The sequence below is a fragment of the Aquarana catesbeiana genome, linkage group LG08 (assembly GCF_042186555.1).
Source record: "Aquarana catesbeiana isolate 2022-GZ linkage group LG08, ASM4218655v1, whole genome shotgun sequence".
NCBI classification, from domain to species: Eukaryota; Metazoa; Chordata; class Amphibia; order Anura; family Ranidae; genus Aquarana; species Aquarana catesbeiana.
The window spans coordinates 77876031-77902338 of NC_133331.1; the positions used below are offsets into that span (position 1 = coordinate 77876031).

At 43.8% G+C, this 26308-nt stretch overlaps 1 protein-coding gene across 2 annotated transcripts; it reads left to right on the forward strand.

Moving 5' to 3' along the window:
* The first annotated feature begins 941 nt into the window (after positions 1–941).
* On the forward strand, positions 942–25540 carry LOC141105865 (transcription factor SOX-30-like). Of its 2 annotated transcripts, XM_073596019.1 has the most exons (5): positions 948–1100; positions 7252–7409; positions 19274–19507; positions 21071–21238; positions 23473–25540. In XM_073596019.1, exons 2-5 carry the CDS (start codon positions 7385–7387, stop codon positions 23547–23549), a joined length of 504 nt encoding a protein of 167 aa, XP_073452120.1. In that variant the 5' UTR covers positions 948–1100; positions 7252–7384; the 3' UTR covers positions 23550–25540. The 2 variants fall into 2 exon arrangements, with proteins under 2 accessions (XP_073452121.1, XP_073452120.1); XM_073596020.1 differs by lacking the exon at positions 7252–7409 and having other exon boundaries at positions 942–1100.
* The last annotated feature ends 768 nt before the right edge of the window (positions 25541–26308 follow it).

The window sequence follows — 26308 nt, forward strand, 5'->3', positions numbered from 1 at the left end:
TGCCAGCAGTTTATACATTAATGGCTGTGTGTTGAGTTATTTTGAGGGGACAGCAAATTTACACTGTTATGCCCTGTACACACGATAGGATTTTCGACGGAAAATGTGTGATAGGACCGTGTTGTCGGAAATTCCGACCGTGTGTAGGCTCCATCACACATTTTCCATAGGAATTTCTGACACACAAAGTTTGAGAGCTTGCTATAAAATTTTCCGACAACAAAATCTGTTGTCGGAATTTCCGATCGTGTGTACACAAATCCGGCACACAAAGTGCCACGCATGCTCAGAATAAATTAAGAAACAAAAGCTATTGGCTACTGCCCCATTTATAGTCCTGATGTACGTGTTTTACGTCACCACGTTCAGAATGATCGGATTTTCTGACAACTTTGTGTGACCGTGTGTATGCAAGACAAGTTTGAGCCAACATCCGTCGGAAAAAATCCATGGATTTTGTTGTTGGAATGTCCGATCAATGTCCGACCGTGTGTACGGGGCATTATACAAGCTGTACACTCACTACTTTACATTGTAGCAAAGTGTCATTTCTTCAGTGTTGTCACATGAAAAGATATAATAAAATATTTACAAAAATGTGAGGGGTGTACTCACTTTTGTTAGATACTGTATATATAGAGAGAAATGTGAGCAACATAAAGATATACAGAGAGGGAGTGAGAAGACATTGGTTCTGTGATCTATAGACATATATATGTGTATTGCATATTATATATATATATGTGTGTGTGTGTGTGTACAGTATATAGTAGGACTTTGCAGTGTATTTTTGCTCTTGTAAGCCACCATTTCTATTGTATTTATTGTGTTACTAGGAGACCAACTGCCTTTTCCCAGCTCTGTCCCTCCCCCCCCATTCACACAAAGCGGGAGGACTGAAAAGCACATTCATGTGACTGAGCAGCCCCGCCTATACAGGCCCACAGGGACCGCAATGATTCATGGGAATTGTAGTGTCTATTTAGCTCCGTGAACTACAATCCGAGAGGGACGTTGTCAGGCGGAAGCCGGAAACAGGAAGAGAAGCTCTGAGGTATTTTGAAAACAAGTCAGAAAAATGAGATCATCAGAGAACCGAGGTAAGCAGATTTATAGAAAGAATTGATTCTACACATGAATATTGTCCTCTGTTATCTGTGATATGTGAAGGAGTTCGATGTCTAGTGATAACAGTGAATGTTATGCTTCAAATGTGTGTTTATAGAATGATATCCAAACGTGACACGATTCACACCAAGTGCTGACTTCACTTCTTCTGTAGAATAGTTACACCAAATATTAGTAATCCTACAATACAGATCTTATTATATAATACCGACCAGAACGTCCCATTCTTATATTCTGAGTGTCCCCTCCAGACTGATCACTGGAGCAGCTCCACAAATGGCGGCCACCACCTGCTGGGGGGTCCTCCTCCTCCCCCACTCTGTGTACTACACCATATGTATGTATGTGACACAGACAGCTGGTACCACACATACATTATACTAATAGAATTGGCAGATTCTTTACTCTGCAAATACCTTGCTTAGTAACTGTAGGCAAAATGGTATAGAAATAGATGTAAGGGTTCTAAAACTCCGGCTGATTTAATATGGAAAATAGACACGAGGGGTCTTAAAGGGGTTGTAAACCTTCAAGGTTTTTCACCTCAATGTATTTTATGCATTGAGGTGAAAACCCTCCTGTAATGGTTGAAGTGTGTCTCCCCCCAAGCCCCCGTTTTACTTTCCTGTACCCCCTCTGTCTCGTCCCCCGGGAACGAGCACACACGCAAAAGCGGTGTCTCGGATCCTGATTGGATGGATTGATAGCAGCGCAGCCATTGGCTCTCGCTGCTGTTAATCAAATCCACTGACCTGGGGGGGGGGGGGGGGGCGGGGCCGAGTCATACATTCGGCTTCTATGGACGACAAATGAATGGCTCTGGAGCGTGCCTGCAAGCTAACCCCCCCTCCCTCGGCAGAGCGCTTCTCCTAGGGTGATATCTAATGCGGGGAGGAGCCGCGGGGGGACCCCAGAAGATGAGGTTCAGGGCCACTCTGTGCAAAACGAGCTGCACACTGGAGGTAAGTATGATATGTTTGATTAAAAAAAAGAAAAACAAAGTTTAGTGTCATTTTAAATATTCATCGGGTACTTGGTTTATGGTGAATAACATTTTAAAGGGTCACTTGTCTTTTACCTTGTAAACACTGTAATGACCTTAACTTGGAACTTTACTCAGAAGAAGTTATTTTATTTTTTTTTGCAAGGAACATACATTCTATATTAACCACTTCAGCCCCGGAAGAATTTACCCCCTTCCTGACCAGAGCACTTTTTGTGATGCGGCACTGCATCGCTTTAAGTGACAATTGCGCGGTCGTGCGACGTTGTACCCAAACAAAATTGATGTCCTTTTTTTTTTTTTTTTTCCCCACAAATAGAGCTTTCTTTTGGTGGTATTTGATCGCCTCTGTTTTTTATTTTTTGCGCTATAAACAAAAAGAGCATCAATTTTGAAAAAAGCGTATTTTGTACTTTTTGCTATAATAATTAGTTTAGGCTGATATGTATTCTTCTACATTTATTTTGGTAAAAAAATCGCAATAAGCGTATATTGATTGGTTTGAACAAAAGTTATAGCACCTACAAAATACGGGATAGATTTATGGCATTTTTATTTATTTATTTTTTTACTAGTAATGGTGGTTATCTGCAATTTTTATCGTGACTGCGACATTATGGTGGACACATCGGACAATTTTGACACATTTTTGGGACCATTGTCATGTATACAGCGATCAATGCTATAAGAAATGCATTGATTACTTTAAAAATGTCACTGGCAGTGAAGGTGTTAACACTAGGGGGCGATCAAGGGGTTAACTGTGTTCCCTAGGAGGTGATTCTAACCAAAGGGGGAAGGGACTGACTAGAGGAAGCGACAGGTCGTGGTTCCTAGCTAAAAGGGACACATAATCTGTTATAACAGGGAAGTGCGTGTTTACACACAAGTCCTTGTTCTGTGTCTCCTGCTCACGATCGCTCATGGCCGGCCGTCATTGCGACCATCAGCCACAAGCATCGGCATCTCGCTGCGCAGCAGGTGCGCATGTCTATCCCGACCCCCAAGCCAACTCATAGCTACGACGGCTCGCGCAGGGGAGCCAACCTGCCGCAGTATAACTGCGGCGGTTGGTCAAGAAGCGGTTAGTAATTATGCTACCAAAATGTTTGTGCTGTAAATTGCCTCCAGCATTGCTCTGGTTTCTTCTTTCTGGAGGCGGCCATTTTGCTGAAGCCCAGAGCCCCTGTGCAGCAGTAAAGCAGAACTAAACCCATCCATTTAGCCGTCTCAAACTGTTCCATTCCTGGAATGCCAGGATTGCTACCTGTCACATTTGTTTGTGTCCTCAACCAAACTTTCAAACCATTAAATGGTTGGTGTCATAACTGATCACATGTGCAGCACCATGGCAGTTGCAGATCACACAGATGCAGCTTCCTTGGTTGTAAATGATAGGAGGGTTTGATTTCTCTTTAGGCTTCTTTCACACTTGTGCGACTTTGGACATCAATTGCATGACAAGTCGTGCCCCATGATTCCCAATGATAACCATTCATACCTGTGCGCCTTCACACCGACTTCAAGGTAGTCCCTGTACTACTTTGGTCCGACTTTGATGCAAGTTGAGGTTTATAGACCAAGTTTACACAGGCATTCCCTAAAATCGCGGCTGCGAAATTGCGCTAAAATCGCTTGACTGTCAAGTCACAGCAGTATAAAAAGGGCCTTAGCTGAGTTCCAGCCTGTTTAAAGAAAAAAAAAAAACTACTGTAGCTGCTGTCGTGTGGGTTTTTTTTTTTTTTTTTTTTTTTTTTTTTTAACATAAGGATACTTGCCTGTCCACAAATCCAGCAGTGTCAGTGCCCTTAGCTGATACGTCCATCGGGTGGAGGCGCCGGAATCTTCACTAAGTTAAACAGGAAGTTAAGCCTTGCAGCTTCGGTCTGTTTCCTACTGCCCATGCACGAGTCATGCTGTGCTTTCCGAATGGTCCCGCTGTCATTTGGGACCTTTGTGTCTCCCAGAAGGCAGCAAGGGGGAAGGAGGACGGGCAAGAAGTTTCATAGATCCTCATGATCTCCGTTAGGCGATCTTACCAGGAAGTGGGAGCGGGTACCTGGTTTTGCCAGGTATCCGCTCCTCCCCAAAAAGGCAGTGGAGGGGGGGTCAGAACAAGCAGAGCTTCCCCTTTTGGGTGGAGCGCCACTTTAAGGCTGTCAGCAGATCAGCCTCTACAATCTGAGCAGTGCCTAAAATGGAGAGTACCTGGGCATGTGCAGAGCAGGGTGAGATAGCGTACTACTGGATTTTATACAGTATAGGCACTTATTTTTAATGTTTTGCATAGCTATACTTGTAAAAGGGGCCAGCCTGAAGTGATCTAGCATAACTTAATTTTCTGACTAAAGTTCCACTTGTATTATGGCTTCATTCCCACGGCCATAAAATAAACATACATACAAGTGCTTTTGATGATAGATCTGAATGCAGCAGCGTTGCTTTCAATGGAGCCATTCGCACAGGTGCATAAACATGAACTACGTTCAGATCCGTAACACAAAATCCAAAAATCTAAGAACATGCACTTTACAGGCTTGCGCATATAAATACATATATACATGTTTACAGTGATTGTAAAGGACATTTTTTTTTTAAATAAAAATAAAAAACCCCTCTATACTTGCCTGCTCTGTGCAACCTCTTCTTGGGTCCCCCGCCGGTGCTAGTAGACCCTCCCTCTGTCCAGTGCCCCCATGGGAAGTTGCTTCCCATAGGGGCACATTAGCCTGCTCGCTCCTGATCCCCACTGCTGCGTCCATTGACACAGACAGCGGCACTCTGCTCCACCCCTTGCTCCCTTGTCACTGCCATTGATTGACAGCAGTGGGAGCCAATGGCTCCCAGTGCCCCAGCAAAGCCAGTGAGACCTGGAAGTGAGGGGAGAAAAAAGCTGCAGAACTGCACAGTGCTGGATCGAATGAGGGCTCGGGTAAGTATAAGGCGGGGGGGGGTGGGGTGGTGAGGGGCGACATTTGATGCCTAAACATTTTTTACATTCATGCAAGGAGTGCACAAAAGTAAAAAATGAAATGTTTTGGCTTTAGAACCACCTTAAATTTATGTCTAGACAAATGGTAAAGAATACTTTGGCATAAATTAAACTAATTATGTAAGCATATGCTTCTTTGTGCGTTTAAATGCATCTATACACAAGTGTTTTACTAATCATTACGCAGGAACTTTTCTAGAAAACACATGTGTAATTACATCAGTAAAAATGTTATAATAAATGGAAGTTGCGCTAGTATTAACCTTCCAAACAAAAAACGGTAAATAAATAAATATGCGTGCTTAAGTGATAAAATCATCAAAAGCCCAAAAAAACCAAATAATCCAAGGTGATTAAATATACAAAGATTCATCATTCCATCATTCCAATAAATTTACCAGTGAACTGTGCAAATAAAAAACCTAATTAGCGCATACATGAACAATCTAAATTGAGTATCCAATCGATCCGGACAATCCCTTTGATGTTAATGACACTTGATATATTCTAGATTCCGCTGTATGATAGATTAATCTAGATATATAAAATCCATGTACTGCAGTGCAATGTGTAGATTCAGCAGATAATTCTCATTTTCCCCAATACATGAAAAGGAAGAGATAAAAACATAATTGCGCAATGATCTTTATGTAAGAAATAATGTAGCACTGCTCAGAGTGCACTCACTTGACCCAAATGAAGTGATCGCCTGGAAAGAACAATCAGCCGCCTCAGAGCGGTGGATTCTCACACCGCTAGTGCCGCTGCTGACGTCACTGACTCCTCCTATGCGTTGCGTCAATGACACGTGACTTTTTCCTTGAAAAAGTCACGTGTCGTTGACGCAACGCGTAGGAGGAGTCAGTGACGTCAGCTTCAGAGGCTAAGTCAGCAACGGCACTAGCGGTGTGAGAATCCACCGCTCTGAGGCGGCTGATTGTTCTTTCCAGGCGATCACTTCATTTGGGTCAAGTGAGTGCACTCTGAGCAGTGCTACATTATTTCTTACATAAAGATCATTGCGCAATGATGTTTTTATCTCTTCCTTTTCATGTATTGGGGAAAATGAGAATTATCTGCTGAATCTACACATCGCACTGCAGTACATGGATTTTATATATCTAGATTAATCTATTTATCATACAGCGGAATCTAGAATATATCAAGTGTCATTAACATCAAAGGGATTGTCCGGATCGATTGGATACTCAATTTAGATTGTTCATGTATGTGCTAATTAGGTTTTTTATTTGCACAGTTCACTGGTAAATTTATTGAAATGATGAATCTTTGTATATTTAATCACTTTGGATTATTTGGTATTTTGGGCTTTTGATGATTTTATCACTTAAGCACGCATATTTATTTATTTACTGTTTTTTGTTTGGAAGGTTAATACTAGCGCAACTTCCATTTATTATTTATTTAAGGTATTTTTAGGTGTCTGGATAACACTCATGTAGTTGCGGCTTTTATTATTTGGTTATCTTTCAAAGAATAGTTCAAAACTTTTTTTAATTGTTGCACATTATTAATAATTTTTTGCACAATAATTGTTTGCACCTTGGAGTATTGGATTTACAATTTGTCACTTATTTTTATCACAGCGCTTTAGTACTAATTTTCATTTCAGTAAAAACGTTATGGTGCTGGTGGATGAGGCCTAATTGTTTTCAGTAACTGCAAGTAGGGTCTTTTTGATCTTGTTTAACAACAAGGTTGAAAATGTTTGGTCAGCCAATCAGAAACCCCTCCAGGGTTGGTCACTGGTATTTCACGGGGAAGTTTTAGCTGTTTTAAATGCAAACCTTTATTTTGCAGCTTACCATTTCTTTTGTGATAGCTGCATTCATTTTCTTTTTTGGTGATCCAGCCAGTAAGTCTGTTTTCAAAAGCATAAGTTCTCCAGCAGAATGTATCAGTTTACATGGATGAGACAAACTATTTAACACTAGCAGGGGTGCTTAAAATGATCAGTTTGTGTGCATATAAAACATTTATCCCAAAGGGAAAAACTGCTTGTTGTAACTAGCTATAACTTATTATTATAAAGTGTGAGCTGGAGTTTGGCTTCAATTCAATAGTGCATTTAAATCTGCTAATACATTTAACACTACCCTCCCCCCAGACTGACAGTGCTGCTGTCTGCTGTGCCTCCTGTGATCATTCATCCAGAGTGGGTGCACTCTAATACAGGAGGTGTTATTGGCCAAGACCAACTAAAAACAGAGGGGGACAGAAAGCCAACGAAACGAAAACTGATGCAGACACCTCATCCAATGTTTGGTAAGCTGCAAAATTAAATATATTTTTGGTTTGGGCTTTTATTACAGCTTTAAGAAAGGGATTATGATCTAGGAATGATCTAAGACCGGGGTCTCCAAACTTTCTAAACCAAGTGCCTCATTATTGATGTTGGTGGGGGGATATTGCCCCATTTGTGTTAGCGGTGGGACAGTGCCCCATGGTTGGTGTCAGCGTGGAGGGAACACTGACAGTGCCCCGTGGTTGGTGTCAGTGGAGGGGAATAATGTTTTGTATCAGTTGAATAGTGCCCCAAGAGCCACATAAGAGCAAGCAAAGGGCCACGGTTTGGAGACCACTGATCTAAGATATAGTATGCATTACTGTAGTGCATACATGGAAGCCAAAGGCTTCCGATTATTGTATATTTTGCAAGTACTCTGTTGGATTTTGTCATCTGTTCTGGAATTCAATAAATGCTAATCTCTGAAAAAGGAGCAATTTTTGCTGTGGGAAATTCATGTCAATTGAAGGAGTTATGTTCTACACCTGTCTGAATTTTCTTGTTTCCACAACACTAATAATTTTCTATATTGTATCGGTTATTAGTCATTAATAAATACAATACATACAAGAACATGATTGCTACTACTGACATTTACCTTCACGCTAGTGTACTCCTGAACTTACCTGTATATTACGAACATGGAAAATCAAATACTTATCATTTTTCTTTTCCTGGTGCCTATCCTTGGCAGCATACATATGGTTGGTTGCTCTACCACCATTCAACCCACGGGACTATTTTAACGCTATAAAAGAGAACGGACCTGAGTCCAGAATGTTGAATACTATTCTCCAAGTGCCATCTCCCCTGAACTATTTTTTCTTTCTCAGCATTGGCTGTCTCAACCTAGCTGACTCACTTTAGATGTAAGAATAGTCCAGCAGATAGGGCCAAGGTGGAAGTGATCTTGAAGATTTTGGAACTTTGTCAACCAGCAAAGGCTGGATTTAATCTTGAGGTAAGGATTATCCTCTGAGACCAAGCTTTCCTCAACTCAGACAGAAATCACTGATGACATATCCGAAGGTGCCAATGAGCTCACTTGACCATCAGAATGCACGAGGAAAAGGCCCCTAGGAGGTTGAGCCACTCTGAACTCGCATGGATTGACTTGCGTAGGTCTTTTTTACTTTCCATCTAATGACTGGAATCTTTTCTGGAGGAAGAAACACTGACTGCCTCTGGGTGGTTGAAAAGTGCCCCCAAATACACAATTTCTTGGCTGGGCACCAACTGACTATTGTCCTGCTTGATAACCTAACCAATGGTGTCTCCTTGAATTGAGATATCAGGATGTCATCCAGATAATGCAGAACTTGCTCTTGCAGTGAAGCCAAAATGGCCACCAACACCTTTATGTATGTTCTACTCAAACATGAGTGAATACCCTTATTCTAGAATTCACATTCCTCGGTGAACAAGTAGTAGGGGTCGACCGATTATCGGTGGCCAATATTCAAATTTTCTCAAGTCGTCTTCCAGGACAGCACCCTGAGAGATGACTGGTCCACCTGACAGGAAACAATCAATCAAGAGGTTAAAGGCCCCCGCCCCTCCCGATGCTCCTCAGTTTTTGATTGTTTCCCCACAGCGAAACCGTTTGTTATTTTTCTGTTGACCTAAAAGCCTGGGGCTGGTGGTCTCCCCCTGGGAGCCGGACCAAATGCCTGGGAAGCCGCTGGGTCCGGCCGGATGGTTCTCATCCTTCCTGGGGGGTTTTCCCAATCCGTGTCTCGGGGGGGAGAGGCAGCAGAAGCGGGACCCTGGTCAGTGACCGTGCTTCTTTCCATGGAAGAGCCCCCCCGAGTGCTGAAGAACCCTGGGTGCAGTGGTGTACCCAGAACTTCAGGGGCCAAATTTCCTGTTGCCCTTCCTTACCTGTGCGGAGGCCGCGCAGTTGCAGGAGTTGGTGGTTTTCCTTCTACTGGCTACAAGACCACAGGAGGTGGGTCTGGGACCCGTTCTGGGGTCTGGCCAGGGCTGCCGTCCGTCGACTGACCATTCACGGGGGTCGCGCGGCAAGAAGCTCTGCATGGAGAGCTTTTTTTCCAGGCTTGCTGAGTGTAGCTCAGCGCCATTTTCCTGAAGATCAGGAAATGACATCACTTCCTCCTCTAAGAGGAGGGAGTGGGAGTGCTGCAGCAGGAAGTGACCTCAGGTCCAGTATCGCTTCCTGTCTTCGGCAAGATGGCGGTGGCGAGTTGCAGCCAGCATACAGAGGATATAAAAAGCCACAGGGAACAGGCGCCCATGTCTCCTCTGCGTTCCTGTATGCAGCACCTCCAGGGAGAGATTGGAAGTAGCATGGAACATGAGAAGGAGAGACCTGCAGGGTCTACGGCCATGGAAGAGACCAGAGGGGGTGAGTCTGACCGGCCTTTGGAGGTTTAGAGGGGGAGGGTACCCCAACTCTTCTCCTCCGACTCTCAGTGTATGCCTGTGTGTGTGTTTTTTTTTTTTTTCAGGGGACGACGCTATTGCCCGTGAGGTTGCCAGCCGTCCTGTGAAATCCTCCACCCGCTCTAAACGATGTGGGAACTGTAATGACAGGCTACCCCCAGAACATCCAAAGCCCTTCTGTTTTAAATGCATACAGAAGTTGACAGGGAAGGAGAAATCTCAGATAATGAAGGAATTCCTTACTGTGCAAACTGAGATGCTGTCCACCTTTAAAGTCTTTTCAGGCCACCCTTAAGCCTAGGGATTCAGAGGCTCACTCTAGTAAGGATGCCTCTTCCCAGGAGAGCTCCGCCTCCTCTAGGAGGTATCGGGCGGAGGTACTGAAGTATCCACTCCCCCACGATTCAGAGGAAGAGTATGATTTAGAAGTTCCTAATCAGGAGTTTTCTGATGAAGGGGTGGTGGACAGCCAAGAGGAGGATGGGAGGGAGGAATCCAGGTCTAGCAGACATATATTTTCTGCCGACGACATGGAAGATCTTCTGAAAGCTATTTATGCCTCAGAAGAGATTAAGGAGCCTGCTGCACAGGTTTCCGCTCAGGATTGGATGTATAGAGGCTTGATTAAACCTCAGGCCAGGGTCCTTCCGGTACATTCCGCCCTTAAGTCATCTTAAGGGAATGGAAAGAACCAGAAGAAGGCTTCTGAAATATAAAACCTGGAAGCGTAGATGCCCCTTCTCTGAGGAGAATGAGGAAAAGTTTTTCAAAACTCCTAGACTAGACGCCTCCTTAGCACAGGTCTCTAAGCAGTCGGATCTTTCCTTTGAAGATACTGGTAATTTAAAGGATCAAATGGATCGCAGGGCTGAAACCATTTTACGCAGAGCCTGGGAAGCTAACGCTGCGGCTATGAGCCCCGCATTGGCCTCAGCTTGCATCGCAAGGAATGCCGACACGTGGGTCTGTAAATTAATGGACCACGTATCCCAAACCTCAAAATCCAAGGAGGTCCTGGATTCTCTGGAGGTCATAGGGAATGCTGTCGCATATTTAGCAGATGCTGCGGTTGAGACAGTGCGTACAACCGCTAAGACAGGTGCCTTACTAAACTCAGCCAGGCGAGCCCTCTGGGTTAAAACCTGGGATGTGGATAGCTCATCCAAAAGCCCATCTATGTGGTCTCCCTTTTGAAGGGACGCTCCTTTTTGGTGCTGGCCTAGATCAGGCTCTAGCCAGATCTACCGAGAAGGGGAAAAAATTTCCTACCAAACCTAGGAGAGAGGAAGTGTTTTTTTCGTGGCCCCCAGGCAAAGAATCGCTTCTCCGAGAAAAAGGTCTCCCCTAATAGACTTTGGGGTGCAGGAAAAGACAAACAAAGAACTGGCGTTCCCTTTTCCAGCCAGAAGTCAGTTGACAAGACCCCCAAATGACTTTCCGGTAGGGGGCAGACTTTCCCACTTTGCCTCTCAGTGGGAAAGGATCACCCAAAGCCCCTTTGTACTTCGGATCATAAGAGAGGGTTACAGATTGGAGTTTCTCTCCCCTCCACCCCCCAAGTTTCTCTTGACCTGCCTTCCTAGGAATCCCTGCAAGGTGGTAGGAATCCTTCAGAATAAAGGGGAGCTGGCCAGTCAGGAGGTTATAATACCTGTTCCAGCGGACGAGCATGGTCGGGTTTTATTCCCACATTTTCGTGGTACCAAAACCCTCAGGAAGGTATCGTCTTATTATAAATCTAAGGAACCTCAATGTTTTTCTTCTTTACTAGAAGTTCCGCATGGAGAGTGTCTATTCCCTCAGGAGACATCTCCTCGAAGTGTTTATGGTGACCTTGGATTTAAAAGACGCCTACCTTCATGTCCCCATTTTTCAGGGCCATCAAAGCTTCCTGAGATTTGCGATCGCCTCTCCAGAGGGAGTGCAACACTGGCAGTTCACAGCCCTCCCCTTTGGACTGGCATCCAGTCCGAGAGTCTTTACAAAGGTCATGGCAGAGGTGGTGGCTTTTCTGCACCTCCAGGGAGTGGCATTGATTCCCTACCTGGACGACATTTTGATTTACAGTTTAAGTCGGGATCAACTACTTCTGGATCTATCCAGAGTAATGGAGACCTTAGAAGCCCTGGGATGGATTGTCAGCAAGGAAAAGTCCTCGCTTACTCCTGCTCAGACAAAGCTGTATCTGGGTTTCCTGGTGGACTCCTCAGAACAAAAGTTAGTTCTTCCTCAGGGCAAGGTAGGGGGCCTCATATCAGCGGTCACGTCGCTGTTAGAGGCAAGTACTATCTCCTACAGAGGTATCATGAGAGTTCTGGGTCTAATGACGTCAGCTATCCCAGCAGTTCCTTGGGCACAGCTACACTCCAGGCCCCTCCAGCACTTTCTTCTATCCTCTTGGGACAGGAAAAGAGACTCTCTGGACATATAGATGGCCATCCCGGTCGAAGTAAAGAACTCCCTTCACTGGTGGCTGCTTTCTCAGAGGCTTCAAGGGGGCCTTCTTTGGAGCCAACTTCAGCCTCTCAGGATCACTACAGATGCAAGTTCCTGGGGGTAGGGAGCCCACCTGGAGGATCTAATAGCTCAGGGATCCTGGGATTCAGAACAAAGGCCTCCTTCAATTTTCGAGAACTGTTCGCCATAGGAGAAGCACTTAAGGCTTTCGAAGGAAGGATCAGGGGCCTGGAGGTGCAGGTCTTGTCAGACAATGCCACGGCTGTGGCGTTTCTGAATCATCAGGGGGGTACCAGATCCACAACACTCCTATCCCTATCAGCAGAGATCCTGTCCTGGGCGGAAAGTCGGATTCCTTCCATTTCCGCAGCCCACATAAAGGGGATGTTAAATGTAGAGGCAGACTATCTCAGTCGGCAGCCGATTCTGCAGGGGGAATGGGAACTGAATCCAGAGGTCTTTTGCCTGGTAAGTCGGCAATTCGGCGTTCCAGAGATAGATCTCTTTGCCCGCAGGAAAAGCAGAAGGATAAAGAGATTATTTTCCCTTGCTCGAGAGAGAGGCTCAGAGGGGAAAGATGCATTGGCGCAGGTCTGGGACTTCTGACTGGCCTATGCCTTTCCCCCTCTGGGACTAATTCCGAGGGTCCTTCAAAAACTGTTCCTCTAGGAAAGCAAATTGATTCTAATAGCTCTAGTTCTTTTTGGTGGCCCAAGAGCCTGGTTTTCTAACCTGCAGGGTTGGTCCATAGCCCCACCGCTTCACCTCCCCGGTCCGGGGCAACCTTCTCCTTCAGGGTCCAGTCCGCCACCCAGACCCCAGCTTCTTCAAGCTGACAGCCTGGCTCTTGAAAGGCAGAACCTGCGGGAGAAGGGGCTGTCGGACAGAGTAGTGGATACACTGCTCCTTAGTAGCAAGCCAGTCACAAGGCGTATTTACGCCAAGACCTGGGCGATTTTCTCTCGCTGGTGCCAGGAGAGAGGGACTTCTCAGAGAGATCCCTGCTATCTTAGAATTTCTCCAGGATGGAGCAGATCTAGGTTTGGCAACCAAGACCCTTAAGGCGCAGGTTTCAGCCCTGTCCTGTTTCCTTGAGAAACGTTTGGCATTACACCCCCTGATCAAGAGATTTCTCTTGGTCAGGGAGAGGTTGTCCCCTGTTCAAATGTCACGATCCTGACCTTTAAATTAGCCTTTTTACTAGCAATCACCTCAGCTAGGAGAGTAGGTGACATTCAAGCTTTTTCTATTAAAGAACCATTTTTTTTCTTTATTCGAGGACAGGGTTATACTTAGGCAGGACCCCCTGTACCTCCCTAAGGTAGCATCAAAGTTCCATAGGACTCAAGAAGTGGTGCTGCCTTCCTTTTGTAGTAACCCCAAAAGTGAAGGGGAAGTTTCTTTTCATTGTCTGGACGTCAGACGCTGTTTATTATCCTACCTAGAAAGGGTTAAGGAATTCAGAAGGTCCAGCCATCTTTTAGTTAATTTTTCTGGCCAAAAGAAGGGCCAACAGGCATCCAAGGCTTCTATAGCTAGATGGATTAAACATACCATTTCGTTAGCCTATGAGCAGTCAGGTAAAGCAGCTCCAAAAATCTTAGAGCGCATTCCACGCAATCTCTGGCAACCTCCTGGGCGGAAAGGGCCGGAGCTTCAGTGAAGCAGATATGTAGAGCCGCTACATGGTCAAGCCAGAACACGTTCCTGAGGCATTATAGCAGTGGTGTCCAAACTATGGCCCTCCAGTTGTTAAGGAACTACAACTCCCATCATGCCTAGTCATGTCTGTGAATGTCAGAGTTTTACAATGCCTCATGGGAAGTGTAGTTCCGCAACAGCTGGAGGGCCGTAGTTTGGACATCCCTGCATTATAGAGTGGAGTTACCATCTCCTCAGGACCTGGCATTTGGCAGGAAGGTCCTGCAAGCGGTGGTCCCACCCTAAAGGTAGTCCTGAGCTACTTGCTCTTCTCTCAGGGTGCCGTCCTGGAAGATGACTTGAGAAAAGAACCAGTTACACTTACCGGTAACGGTGTTTCTGGGATGTCTTCCAGGACGGCAGGCCTACTTCCCACCCGTTCTATTTAGGAAACATGTAATGTTTAGAGTGTGGTGGTGGTTATGTTTTTCACTCTCGTGCACTGGTGTGGGTCAATACTTTGTCACAACTGAGGAGCATCGGGAGGGGCGGGGGCCTTTAACCTCTTGATTGATTGTGTTTCCTGTCAGGTGGACCAGTCATCTCTCAGGGTGCAGTCCTGGAAGACTTCCCAGAAACACCGTTACCGGTAAGTGTAACTGGTTCTTTTTCAAATTATCGGTCAAACATTCCGATATTGGTCAGACCTCCTCCCCCTGTCCCTGTGCGGGGCTCACTGCAGTCTCTGCCAATCTGTCAGCGCTGTGGCGGGCAGCAGAGATGACATCTCTCACTGCCCTCCTTGCATCACCACTGTTCTGCCCTACAGCAGGGCTGCGAAGGCTGCTCTTGACAGAGCTGCAGCCACGGGCTAGCAGAGAGATGGTTACGTCACTGCCCACCCGCATGTGGAAGTTTACCCGCTCAGACGCCACTGGGGAGAGGCTGCCAGAAGTAGTGTAAGTAGCGACATGCTGCATCATGGTGGCAGGTGATGGTGATGTACAGAATATCAGCACCTGATATCGACCTGAAAAGCAGCTGAAAAATCGGTATCTGCATCTGCCTGAAAAAAAAAAGATATCGGTCAACCCCCCCAACAAAGAGTCTAAAGACTTCTGGTTAATTCTGAGCAGCAGTTGCTGCTTTTGACTTTGCTGCCTTTACGAAAGTAGCTTGCGAGTCCTTCCAACCTCTTCGCTCATATATCTCTTGATTTCTGTTGGATGGCACCCTTTGCAGCAAACTTCCTTTTTCTATTTCTGCCTTGTCTCAGAGCTGTTTCAATATTTTTTTTTTTTTTTTAATCCAACATCTGGCAAATCTGGACACTGAAGTGATTCCTGCGGCTGCCTTGCAGTGCCGGTGCTAGACTGTTCTGTGCCCTAGGCAAGACCAGCTACTTGCACCCCCCCCAAAAAAAATTCAAAATTTGAAACTGCAGAAAATTATTTAATATGAGCACACTCCGTGCATCTCCCATACACCCCCTATACTCGCAGCACACTCCATGTATTCAGCAGTCCTCCATTCTCCTATGTTTTTCTGGGGTCTCTACATGCCTTGTGCACACATACCGTTCTGTACCTCATCCTCTGATATCTGGGATGTAGTAGCTTTGCCTTGACATGTGACACACCTGCCCTTCTGCTTGACCACTCCCTCACGAAGTTTTCAAAAAGTGTGTTTTTTTTTTTTTTTTTTTTTTTTTTTTGCCGTTTTGAGTAAAATTTTCTCCATACAAACCATTGCATTCTGGGAATGTAGTTTGGAGCTGTGCCGGCTGCCCCTACACAGAGCAGTATGAGGGCCATGGAGGACTGCATCTCCCAGAGTGCAGTGCATGGCTCCGTGTTCTGCATTAAGCAGGGATTGGCTGGGGCAGAAGTTGGTGTCTCTGTGCCAGGATGGAGTCGGATCCCCTGTTCCGGAGCTGGTGTGCCGATCCAGAAGACTTCACTGCCTCTCTGGTGGAGAAAAACTGAGACCGGACAAGGTCCACTTCCTCTGGACGGGGTATCCGGGACAGCATTGCGAGATCCTGTATATAGTGATCCAGCTGCTGTGGCTGCACCCTAGGTGGCTGCCTAGTTTGCCTAGCGATAGCAACAGCTGTCGCCTTGTAAGCCCCTCCTGCTGCCTAATGTTTTTTCTTCAGAGCCGCAGTGATTCAGAACATTCCTGATGGATATTACTTTACCTCCTAGAGGACGTGATGTTTCTGGCTATCCTTATCAGATGCGTCCAATGCTGCAGCAGCATCAAAGAGCTGTGCATCACAATCCGAAAGGGTATAACTTGTAAAAATTATTCTGTGCCTTCTGCTTATTATCAAACCTCTTCATTTCTCCAGAATAAGGTCTCTAATCTCTTCCAATAATGGAAACATGGGAGTTTTCCTTTTTGAGATGAGGAAAATATTTCTGAGTTTGCTGGAGGCTCTGTAGCCTCTTCCCATTGAATGGCCTCTCTAACTGCTATAATAGAAGGCATGATTACTGAAAAATCAGAGAATGCGGAAGACACCAAAACCTTCTCTTCCTCAGAATTTGCCCCTGGCTCCATCTGACGTGTGGCTGCAGCGGCTAGTTTTCCTGCTAATGAAGGACGTGCCATTTCCTAGGATATAACTAAATCCTTAAATCTTGTATCATTTTGCTTCATCACAACCACTAAATAACAATGAAAACCCTGCGCCACAGGCAAAACCAAAATGAAGGGAACCCTATAAGTGTGTATGTATGTATGTATATAATCAAGATTACTGAACCCTTTACATAGAAGTACAAAAATATAAATAGCACTCAAAAAATACAACTAATGTCCAATGTCCAATGTATCAGTAAGTCCCATTCAATAAATTATTGCTTAAAAAAACCAATGGTAAGAGAACAGCTGCTGTAGTAACAGATAAACACGTGACCACTTCCAGGTGCCCCAAGTGACCCCACACGGATGTGCACTCACCACAATAGATGGACCTTCTATATTACTAGATGGGTCTCGCTGCGCTTTTTGTTTTTGTTTTTGTTTTTTTTTTTTGTTTTTGGACCCACTGTGTCTTGTCACCAACTTGACCATCCACATGTACCAGAATGCGATTCCTTTCAATACCACCACTCCAAAAACCGTATCCGGAAAAAGGTTAACTGCGCAAAGCAGCTGAGTTTATTAAACCATATAAAACCTTACAATTACACCACACTCACATGTTAGTAAGGACTGGCACCAAGTACATGGCGCTTATGATTGAGATGGCCTCTGCCGCCTCAAAACCAGAAGCTGGCCTGCACTCCGCCTTCCTGAAGATGTTTAATTACAGATGAAACTAGTTGAGGCAGTGTTCCCCAGTAGTAGTGGAGTGTGTGGTGTGTGTGTGTGTGTGTGTGTGGTGTTTGTTTTTTTTTTTTTTTTCCCCAGTTGTGTGTAGCACAGTAATCCACCTAGAAAAAAATACTGGAGTTTATATCCACAGGAAATTGAAAATGTTCAAAGATGTATGTTTATCACTTGCAGAAATACACGTGACTTTAATAGGATGTCCATATGGACTGCAATATACAGTGCAGGAGAATGACAAGAACTTTAGAAGTGCACATGAGAGAAACTGTACACAAGTCTAAAAAAACCTAGTCTATTCTTTACATTTCTGCATTGTCCCAAAGATTGAGTATGGTTTGTAATACATTACTAATTTTTTTTTTTTTATTTGCACTTGCATACAATTTTTCAGGACAACCTTGATGAAGGTTTGTCACCTTCATCAAGGTCCAAGCAGTACTGATTCACAAGTTTTAGCAGAATGTGTTTTGTTTGTGAAAAAGAGGGCGGGGGAGAGAAACGCACACAAATGTATATTACATGGCAATGGTAATAAAACTAGCAAAGTTGGTGAGATCAGACCGAAGGAGAGCTATAGACTGGAGGGGGGGGGGGGGGGGGGGGGGGGGAGGGAGAGTCATCAAACTGTAGGATAATGAGTAAGGAAACCCGTATCTAAATTTAGGCCCTTACACTTCTTTTTTTTTTTTTTTTTTTTTTTTTTTTTGGTCAAACCGAAGTATTGATACATGTATTCTGTCTTAAACTGGTATCGGAGCTATATAGATATAAAAAATATTACACAGGTGCATCATCAAAAAGTTAATTTCTTACAGTAATTCAATTCAAAAACTGAAACTCATATTGTGTATATAGATGCGTTACACACGGTGATATTTCTAGCATTTCTTTTTTAATTTATGGCTTACAGCTAGAGAAAACCCAAAATTCTGAATCTCAGAAAGTTAGAATATCACACAAGACTTTAAAAAAGGATTTTGAATGTAGAAATGTTGGCTTAAAGAAGTGTACAGTGCAGTATAGTATGCACTCAACACTTGGTCGGGGCTCCTTTTTGCATGAATTACTGCATCAATGTTTTTCGTAGAATGGAGGCAATCAGCCTGTGTCACTCCTGAGGTGTTATGAAAGTCCAGGTTGCTGTGGCGGCCTTCAGCTCATCTGAATTGTTGGGTCTGGTGTCTCATCTTCCTCTTGACAATACCCCCCCAGATTCTCTATGGGTTTAGGTCAGGCGAGCTTGCTGGCCAATCAAGTGATTCCATGATCATTAAACCAGGTATTGGTACTTTTTGGCAGTGTGGGCAGGTGCCAAGTCCTGCTGGGAAAATGAAATCGGCATCTCCATAAAGCTGGTCAGCAGAGGGAAGCATAAAGTGCTCTAGAATTTCCTGGTAGAGGGCTGCATAGACTTTGGACTTGATGATAAAACACAGTTGACCAACACCAGCAGATGACATGGCTCCCCAAATCATCACTGACTGTGGAAAATGTTGCATTTTATTTTTTAAATCAAGATCCCAAAGTCTGGAGGAGAAGTGGAGAGGCACAGAATCCAAGTTGCATGAGGTCCAGTGGGAAGTTTCCAGTCAGTGATTTGGGGAGCCATGTCATCTGCTGGTGTAAAGTAAATCTGCAAGCTTTATATTTCATAGGTTTGCGTGCTAATGAGGCAATTAAAAACACATGCACAGTCCATGAAACACAAAAAATGCAAGTTCACCCAGTTTAGAGGCAGAACTTCAAAGTGGGTACACCTGTTAAGGATGTCCTTAAATTACTAACTCAAACACACTTTCTGAGCATGCCCAGAAAAATCAAAGTGCTGTTCACACACAAAAAAAAACCCAAAGTCCCTGAGCTTACCCAGACCAACCCAAATGCAGCTAGCACAAAATAACCCCCCCCCCCCCCCCGTCCAAAATTAAGCACATCATCATCATTTAACAGTCTATAAATTGTGACTGGCCCAGGTATAATTAAATTCTTCTTCTTCTAGAAACAACCGAATTGGAAGTCAACAGGAAAGGACGACTTAAACGCCCAATGAATGCATACATGCTCTGGGCCCGAATTAACCGTCCAGTTCTGTCCAAAGCCAATCCAAACACTAAATTTGCACTCATAAGTGCGATGCTTGGAGAAGAATGGAGCAAACTTACCGAGGCGCAGAAAGAGCCCTACTATGAAGAGGCAGAACGGATTAAAAGAAAACACACTCGGGAACATCCAGGTATATAGTTGAGATACAATTCTCAGGGCCCTAAGCCCCTCATTATAAGATTCATATTCCTATGGATTAAAACTAATATAACTATTGAAAAGCAGTTTATTTCTCTGGACTTTTCCCCTGCATGACATATATTGCATTTTGTGATTCGTATATGTAATATCATCGTTATAACAGTGTGTGCCACTATTGTACTTTTTATGGTTCACTGTAATTTCTAAATTTCCCTCTGTGAATAACATCGATAAAACGCTTGGTTGAACTGCGTTTTTACTGCACTGCAACCCCTTCCCCTTTAAGCTGGAAAGGCAGCAAAGGGGGGTGTAAACTTGCCAGAGTTGCTGTTTTTAAGGGGCTGAAACAGGTGGTGAGAAGGCAACATAATGTCCCCTCATCTCCTGTCAAACATCCTCTGAAAAGTGATCCACCAGATTGTTCAGAGGGCAAAGCTTATGTTAACAAGCCTTAACAGTTGCTGCTAGCTTTTTACCTGAGCCTCTGGTTTCATTAGAGAAGTCCCCCTTCAGATTAATCTATTGAGGATCCATTGTTGCGCAACCTCCTAGAAATTTATAAAAACGTTGCTTCAGTCAGTGACAAAGTCTTAAATGAAGAGCAGAGTTCAGTCAAGTGTAGAGTGGAAGAAAATGCCTGCACCGGAGTTTCACAGAGCTGTAAGGCTGGATTCACACCTATGCATTTTTAGTGCTTTTTGCATTTTGCAGATTTGTACTACAGTCCATTCAGCATGGTTTCCTATGGAACATGTTCTTTAGTGCAAATCTGCAAAATGCAAAAAGCACTAAAAATGCATAGGTGTGAATCCAGCCTAACCAACCCAGTGTGGAATCCAAACCTGCTTCATTTTACATTTAAAAAGTGTTTTCTAAGTATGTCTACATTAAATGTGTACCTACATGTAGCAAGTATAGCAGTAGATTGAGCCATTTTAGTACCAATCTTGGGGGGGGCCGGATCTAGCCTGTCTGATGTGGGGTTGCAGTAAAAAATGTCAGGCAGAGAATGGGTATTCAGCAGGGCATTGTACAGGGGATCAGCATGGCAGAGGACATGGTCAGCAGTTTGTAGTACAAGGGGTTAGCCGGGGATTGTACAGGAATTGGTAGGGCAGAGGCCCGGGGGGTGTGGGGGTGGGGTGAATCACCTGTGGAGGGGCAAATATCTCCTAAACCTGCACGGTGTGTCATTTCTTCAGTGTTGTGTGAAAAGTGTCACTGAAATCTGGGGGGGCATAGCCCACCCCAGCACTCTAGATCTGGTCATGACCAATCTGTAAATTGCTTCCTACATGTATGTTCCAATTAGTATTGTACAACAATGCCAAATCTATAGATCTTCATATCTGCAGATATAGTATTACCTGAGAATTCATAGTCTTGAGTATTGGATAATCCAAATTAATCTCTGCAGTGTACAATGCAAATCTAATCTGTAGGGTGTGCTTATTGTGTCTGACTGTTTGTTTCTGCTTTTTTTATTTTTTTCCTCCATCTGGATTAAACACTATAACCCCTTCCCTTTTTTTTTTTTTTTTTTTTTTTTAAGACTGGGAATTTCGACCTGATATTAAGCACAGGAAGACGTCCTCTCCGGTATATGTTGCCATTCCAACTTCTTCTAAAGATCAACCAGCAGCCTCAACTAATTCGATGCCACAAAATTCATCATCATCCTCGTCATCAGGGATGGCCCCTCAACCAAGCCAACCATCGGGTAAGTCATAAGGGCTCATTCACTCTAATGCACTGGAAAAATGGCAGTCACCACTAGGACACCTAGAAAACAATTGCTTTTTATGTGCCCTGTTCACATGGCAACGCAGTCCGGAAGTGTGCTGCAGTGAACTGCGATAAGATGAAGGCATGCCCCCCCTACGGCTTACTTCAGCCGAAATGCACAGTCATTGTTCTGGGTAGTCATTTAGTTTTGGGTTTTTTTCACGGACAGCAGTGCTTTGTGAAAGTTGTATAGCAGATTGTGAAACCGAGATGAGCCAAAATTACTAAGACTGCAGCTTTATTCATAAATTCCAATGTAAAACCTGGCCCTTACAACTTAAAGCGGTGTTCCGGCCGAGATGTGGTGTGTGGGTTTTTTTTTTTTTTTTATTTTGTCAGCAGCTACAAACACTGTAGCTGCTGACTTTTAATAAGGACACTTGCCTGTCCAGCGAGCTCGCGATGTTGGCCCCCCGAGGCTGATCCGTCTATCGGATCGGCTGCCAGCGCCGCCATCTTAACGAAGGGAAACAGGCAGTGGAGCCTTGCAGCTTCACTGCCTGTTTCCTACTGCGCATGTGCGAGTCCCGCGACGCTTTGTGAATGGCCCTGTTGTGTTCTTGGGCTCACATGTCCCAGAATGCAACGGGGCCGTTCGCTGAAGAGGGGGAAGCGCCGTGGAATAGGAAGAGGCAGCTTAGGAAGACTGCCTAGCAACAAGGATTTCTGGTAAGTTTGTTTTTTTTTTTTCTTTTTTTTATTGCCTATCCCTTTATGGTTTTTACCAGACACTATTCACTGGACAATATTGTATAAATCAAATCACTATTTCTATAAATTTTATGTAATATTAGAGTTATTAATTTATATTTGCCACTCAGTCACAATTGTGATATCGATATTTACCAGTGTAATTCATTGATTAAGTTTATAGTTTTCATTAGATAGAGGTGGTGTGAGGGAAGCGCAGTCTAGTTAGATCAATAACCACATTTTGTTCCCCTTTGCAAGGGGCCAGTATACACAGCAGCGGCCAGACGCAGCCGTACCACATTACCAAGGCACGAGTGTCACCCAATTCACAATATGTATTCTGCTACATATTTTTGGTAAAAAAAAAAAAAATCCCAATAAGTGTATATCAATTGGTTTGCACAAACATTATAGCGTCTACAAACTATGTGGGATATTTTTATGGATTTTTTTTATTTACTAGTAATGGCTGCAATCAGTTTTTTGTTTTTTTTGTTTTTTTTTTTTTTTTTTTTTTCCATGGTGGTAAACCTCAGATGTGAAATATGAACAAAGCATACTCTTCTATAATGTGTACTTGACTCAACCCAGAGCATTAAAGTGGATTTAAACCTTCAGATATACCCAGTGAAGTGAACAGCCTCAGATGATAGAGATGAAACAAATCTCCCTACATAAGTTTTACATGTATATCTGCTGTCTTCATATACTGTTTAGAAAGTTCAGATCATGTTAGATTTTCCTGGTTAGCACTGCAGTGAAGCCTTGGCATACAGCCAAGAAAGCCGATTGGAAGAAATGCACACAACCCCTCTCCTCATAGGTGGAGACTTTCAGGGCTCTGCTCATCTATTTATAGCATCCTCCTCAACACAAAACTCAGGCTGCTTTTATCATATGTGAAGGAGAGCTTGTTGGGAGTTGTCAGGCTGATAGAAGAATGGAGCAGGAGACCGCTACAGGACAGTGCTTTGAAGAGGGATAACAAATTTCATGAATTGGGTTTACATCCACTTTGAGTGTCATTTCTGTCTGCTGCTTCATTCCTCTATCAGCATGAATGACAAGTTTTCCTGATGCCAAGAGAAAAAAGGTGACAGAGGAGGGAGCTCCAGCAGATTAACAGCCTGGGCTCTGTTCCTGTGTGGAGGGGGGGTTGTCTATTGCCTTCAATCAATCAGCTCTCAGACCTCTCCTCACTGAGCTCTGCAGTGTAAGTTCAAATTTTTTTTTTTTCCTGAACTCTCAAACGAGATTTAAAATTCAGCACTTTAAATGGATGTAGAGAAGACTGCAGATAAACGGGTACAACTTGTGTAAGATTTGTTTCCTCTGTGGATAACCTGAGGCCAGTCACTTCGCTGGGTATATGTGAGGGTTTACAACCACTTTAAAGTGGGAGGGTAAAAAAATGCTATAAACTGTAATTATCTGTATGACTGCTATTATGTCTAATTTGTCACTGTTGTCCTGCAGGTGGAGTATATTACATTTTGCATCGCGTAATACCATTATCTACAAATACCACCACTAGGAATACCATTGACCAGTAAAAACATCGTCTAGTACTACCATCGTGCTTCTAGGACCTACAACAGCCAACATGTGAACATTGTACAGACATCTTATTCAGCTTCTAAGATCTACAAGAGTGACTTTTTGCATTTTTGGAAATGTCTAGTGTAGGATTAGTGTATGTGCATAGGCTGAACAGGCTTCTTCCTGGGTGTAAGGCGTAAAGACTGACCAATGTTTGCCCATTTACAGAAGTATATCCTAGTCTAAGGACAGAAGCAATACAAATGTTTCAGTGGAGTAGGGAGGGCTAGGACCCCTGACAGTTTTTCTTTTCTGCCTGTTACTGAAGTAGAACTTCTCACTTTCTGGCAGGACATGAAGTGACTGTAAATTATCTCTAATGGAGCCCCAGATAGCGGTAAAAATCTGACAAGAGGTTTCACCCTTCCCTATTCTATCCAAAGCTAGAAAAAAATGTTTTTGGCTTGACATACACTTTAAGATCCTATTTATATTTTGTGAGTGTTTTTGTTGTACATTTTGTGTATATAATTTCCTGCAATGCCTGAATTCATGAGCACATAATAGCTACCTTTTGGCCTGTTTCCCGCAGGCTTCAGTTTGAACGGCAAGACTTGATAAAACATTTGCAGAGCTTTTAGCAAGCTTTGTTTGAAGCTTTTAAAGTACCATTCAGCTCCAGCTTGTAAATATTGCATCCAGATCCTAATGGGACTGCTGATTTCCACTTTAAACAAGCTGCTGACAGGCTTCAGCACTCCTTGCAACTTGTTGACAGCCTGTGAAGCCTGCTAGAAGCTTGCTTAAAATGGCAATCCACACTCCCATTAGGATCTGTGTTCATTCAGCTCCAGCTTGTAAATGTTGAACACCGATCTTAATGGGAGTGCTGATTGCCATTTTAAGCAAGCTGCTAGCAGGCTTCACGAAGTGGCAATAATCACTCCCATTAGGATCTGTATTCAATATTTACAAGCTGGAGCTGAATGGAACTTTGCAAAGCTTTCGGCAAGCTTTGTTGGAGCTTTTAAATGCTTTGTCAAAGTTTGCTGTTCACATTGCTCTTATACAAACTGAAGCCTGTGTAAAACAGGCCTTTCAGTTTAGTAGGCTGCCATAACCTAAGGCAAGCAAATATTTGCTTTTAGCTCCTCGATGTAATCTGACTAATTTGATTGGTAGCTTTTAGGGTTGCACTGATATTGGTACTGATACTGAGCATTTGCACAAGTACTCGTGCAAATGCTCTGATACCTAAAGCCGATACCTTTTGCGATGCGATTTGAACCCCAAAAAATTAAATGGGCTCAAATTGCACTGCAAAGAAGTCACTGACAAGCCTGGGTTTATGTGGGAGCGGTGGGGGAAGCTGCATGCGATGCGGACAAAAATCCCACTGCATTCCTGTTCAAATCGCATGCAGTTGTTTGCAGTGTGAATTCAGCCCATTCATTTTGTATGGGCTCAAATTGCACCGCAAGGGTATCTGTACTTGCTGGCAAAAAAGGGTATTGGTGCAATCCAAGTAGCTATGTGCTATGGCATATTCTCATATAAAGCCCAGAGTAGTCACACCCCCCCCCCCCCCCCCAAAGACAGAGTAAATTACTGTCATTATCTGATTGTGGCTGTCACTTACAACACTTTTCTTAGGTTTACTTAGTGTTAAAATGTAATATTTCATAATGTACTTCTTCTTCTTCTTCTTTTCCACACTATGCCATTCAGAGGTTATCCTCAAACCAATAAATATTATGGACAATCAAGGCATTCAGGGGCTTAACAATGTAATCGTCTGGATTGAGTCCGAATTCCCTGAGTGCTACCAACAGATGTGGAAAAAGTGCATTCTACAAACAGAATGGAAAAGTGTACTTACAACTTTAATGATCCATCTTCTTAAAGACAAAACTTTGTTCTCCAGACACAAACCTTCTATAAACATTCTCATCTTGATGTACTTGTTAATTTAGGAGTATTTAATAAAGTTTTTGTTTCCATCTTATTGCACTGCATCTCTTCAGTTTTTCCTTTTACTCCTGGAATAGACGTCTGCCATGATGAGTCCAGACTTTCAGCATCAGTTGTGAACATGTAAAAAACATATGTATAGTGTTGCAAGTTTTTATCATTTTTGGCTCTTTCTTCAGATGAGATGGGCTATAGACACGGACAATGCGGCTCAGCCATGCCCTCCGCACTCTCGTCTCAGAATTTGATTGGCAGCAGTGTCTAGGATGTCCAGAACTTGTTTGTTTTTAACTTCCAGCTTTGAAAAATTATTTGGAGGGCTGTAGAGCCACCCGATCACTTTTAGGTGACTTGTCGCCCCCCCTCCCCCTCCCTTTAGTCGTTCCTGGGATCTCCTGCTTCTTGAACCACAACAGATGCTGTTAAGAAGCAGGACATTGAGAAACATCCACTCACCCCCCCCATCTCCTCTGCAGAGTGAACCTGAAAATGCTCAGCTCTATTCTTTGCTTCACAGCTGCCAAAAACCTGATTGAAAAGCTAGACAGTGGGTCTAGCACAGGCCTGTGCAAGGTCGGTGTGAGCAGGGGAGAGATTTGTGGTCTAAAAGACCCCTGATGTCTCTATAAAGAGGGGCTTTTCAGCTACTCAATGCTATCCCATAAAGGGAGTTATGTCCTTTTGTGATAGCAATAAAGTTGAAAGAAAAAAATGAAAGTGTTAAAAAAAAAAAAAGCCTGTGCATGGGGCCACAAGTGTATGTAAGCACCTAATACATATTGAGTATAACCACACATGACGG

Bases quoted from the DNA above. Each gene is read 5' to 3' on its own strand.
- LOC141105865 (XM_073596019.1), top strand. From the start codon at position 7,385: ATGCAGACACCTCATCCAATGTTTG. The intron at 7,410-19,273 runs GTAAGCTGCAAA...TTCTTCTTCTAG, and splicing joins GACACCTCATCCAATGTTTG to AAACAACCGAATTGGAAGTC. The intron at 21,239-23,472 runs GTAAGTCATAAG...GTTGTCCTGCAG, and splicing joins TCAACCAAGCCAACCATCGG to GTGGAGTATATTACATTTTG.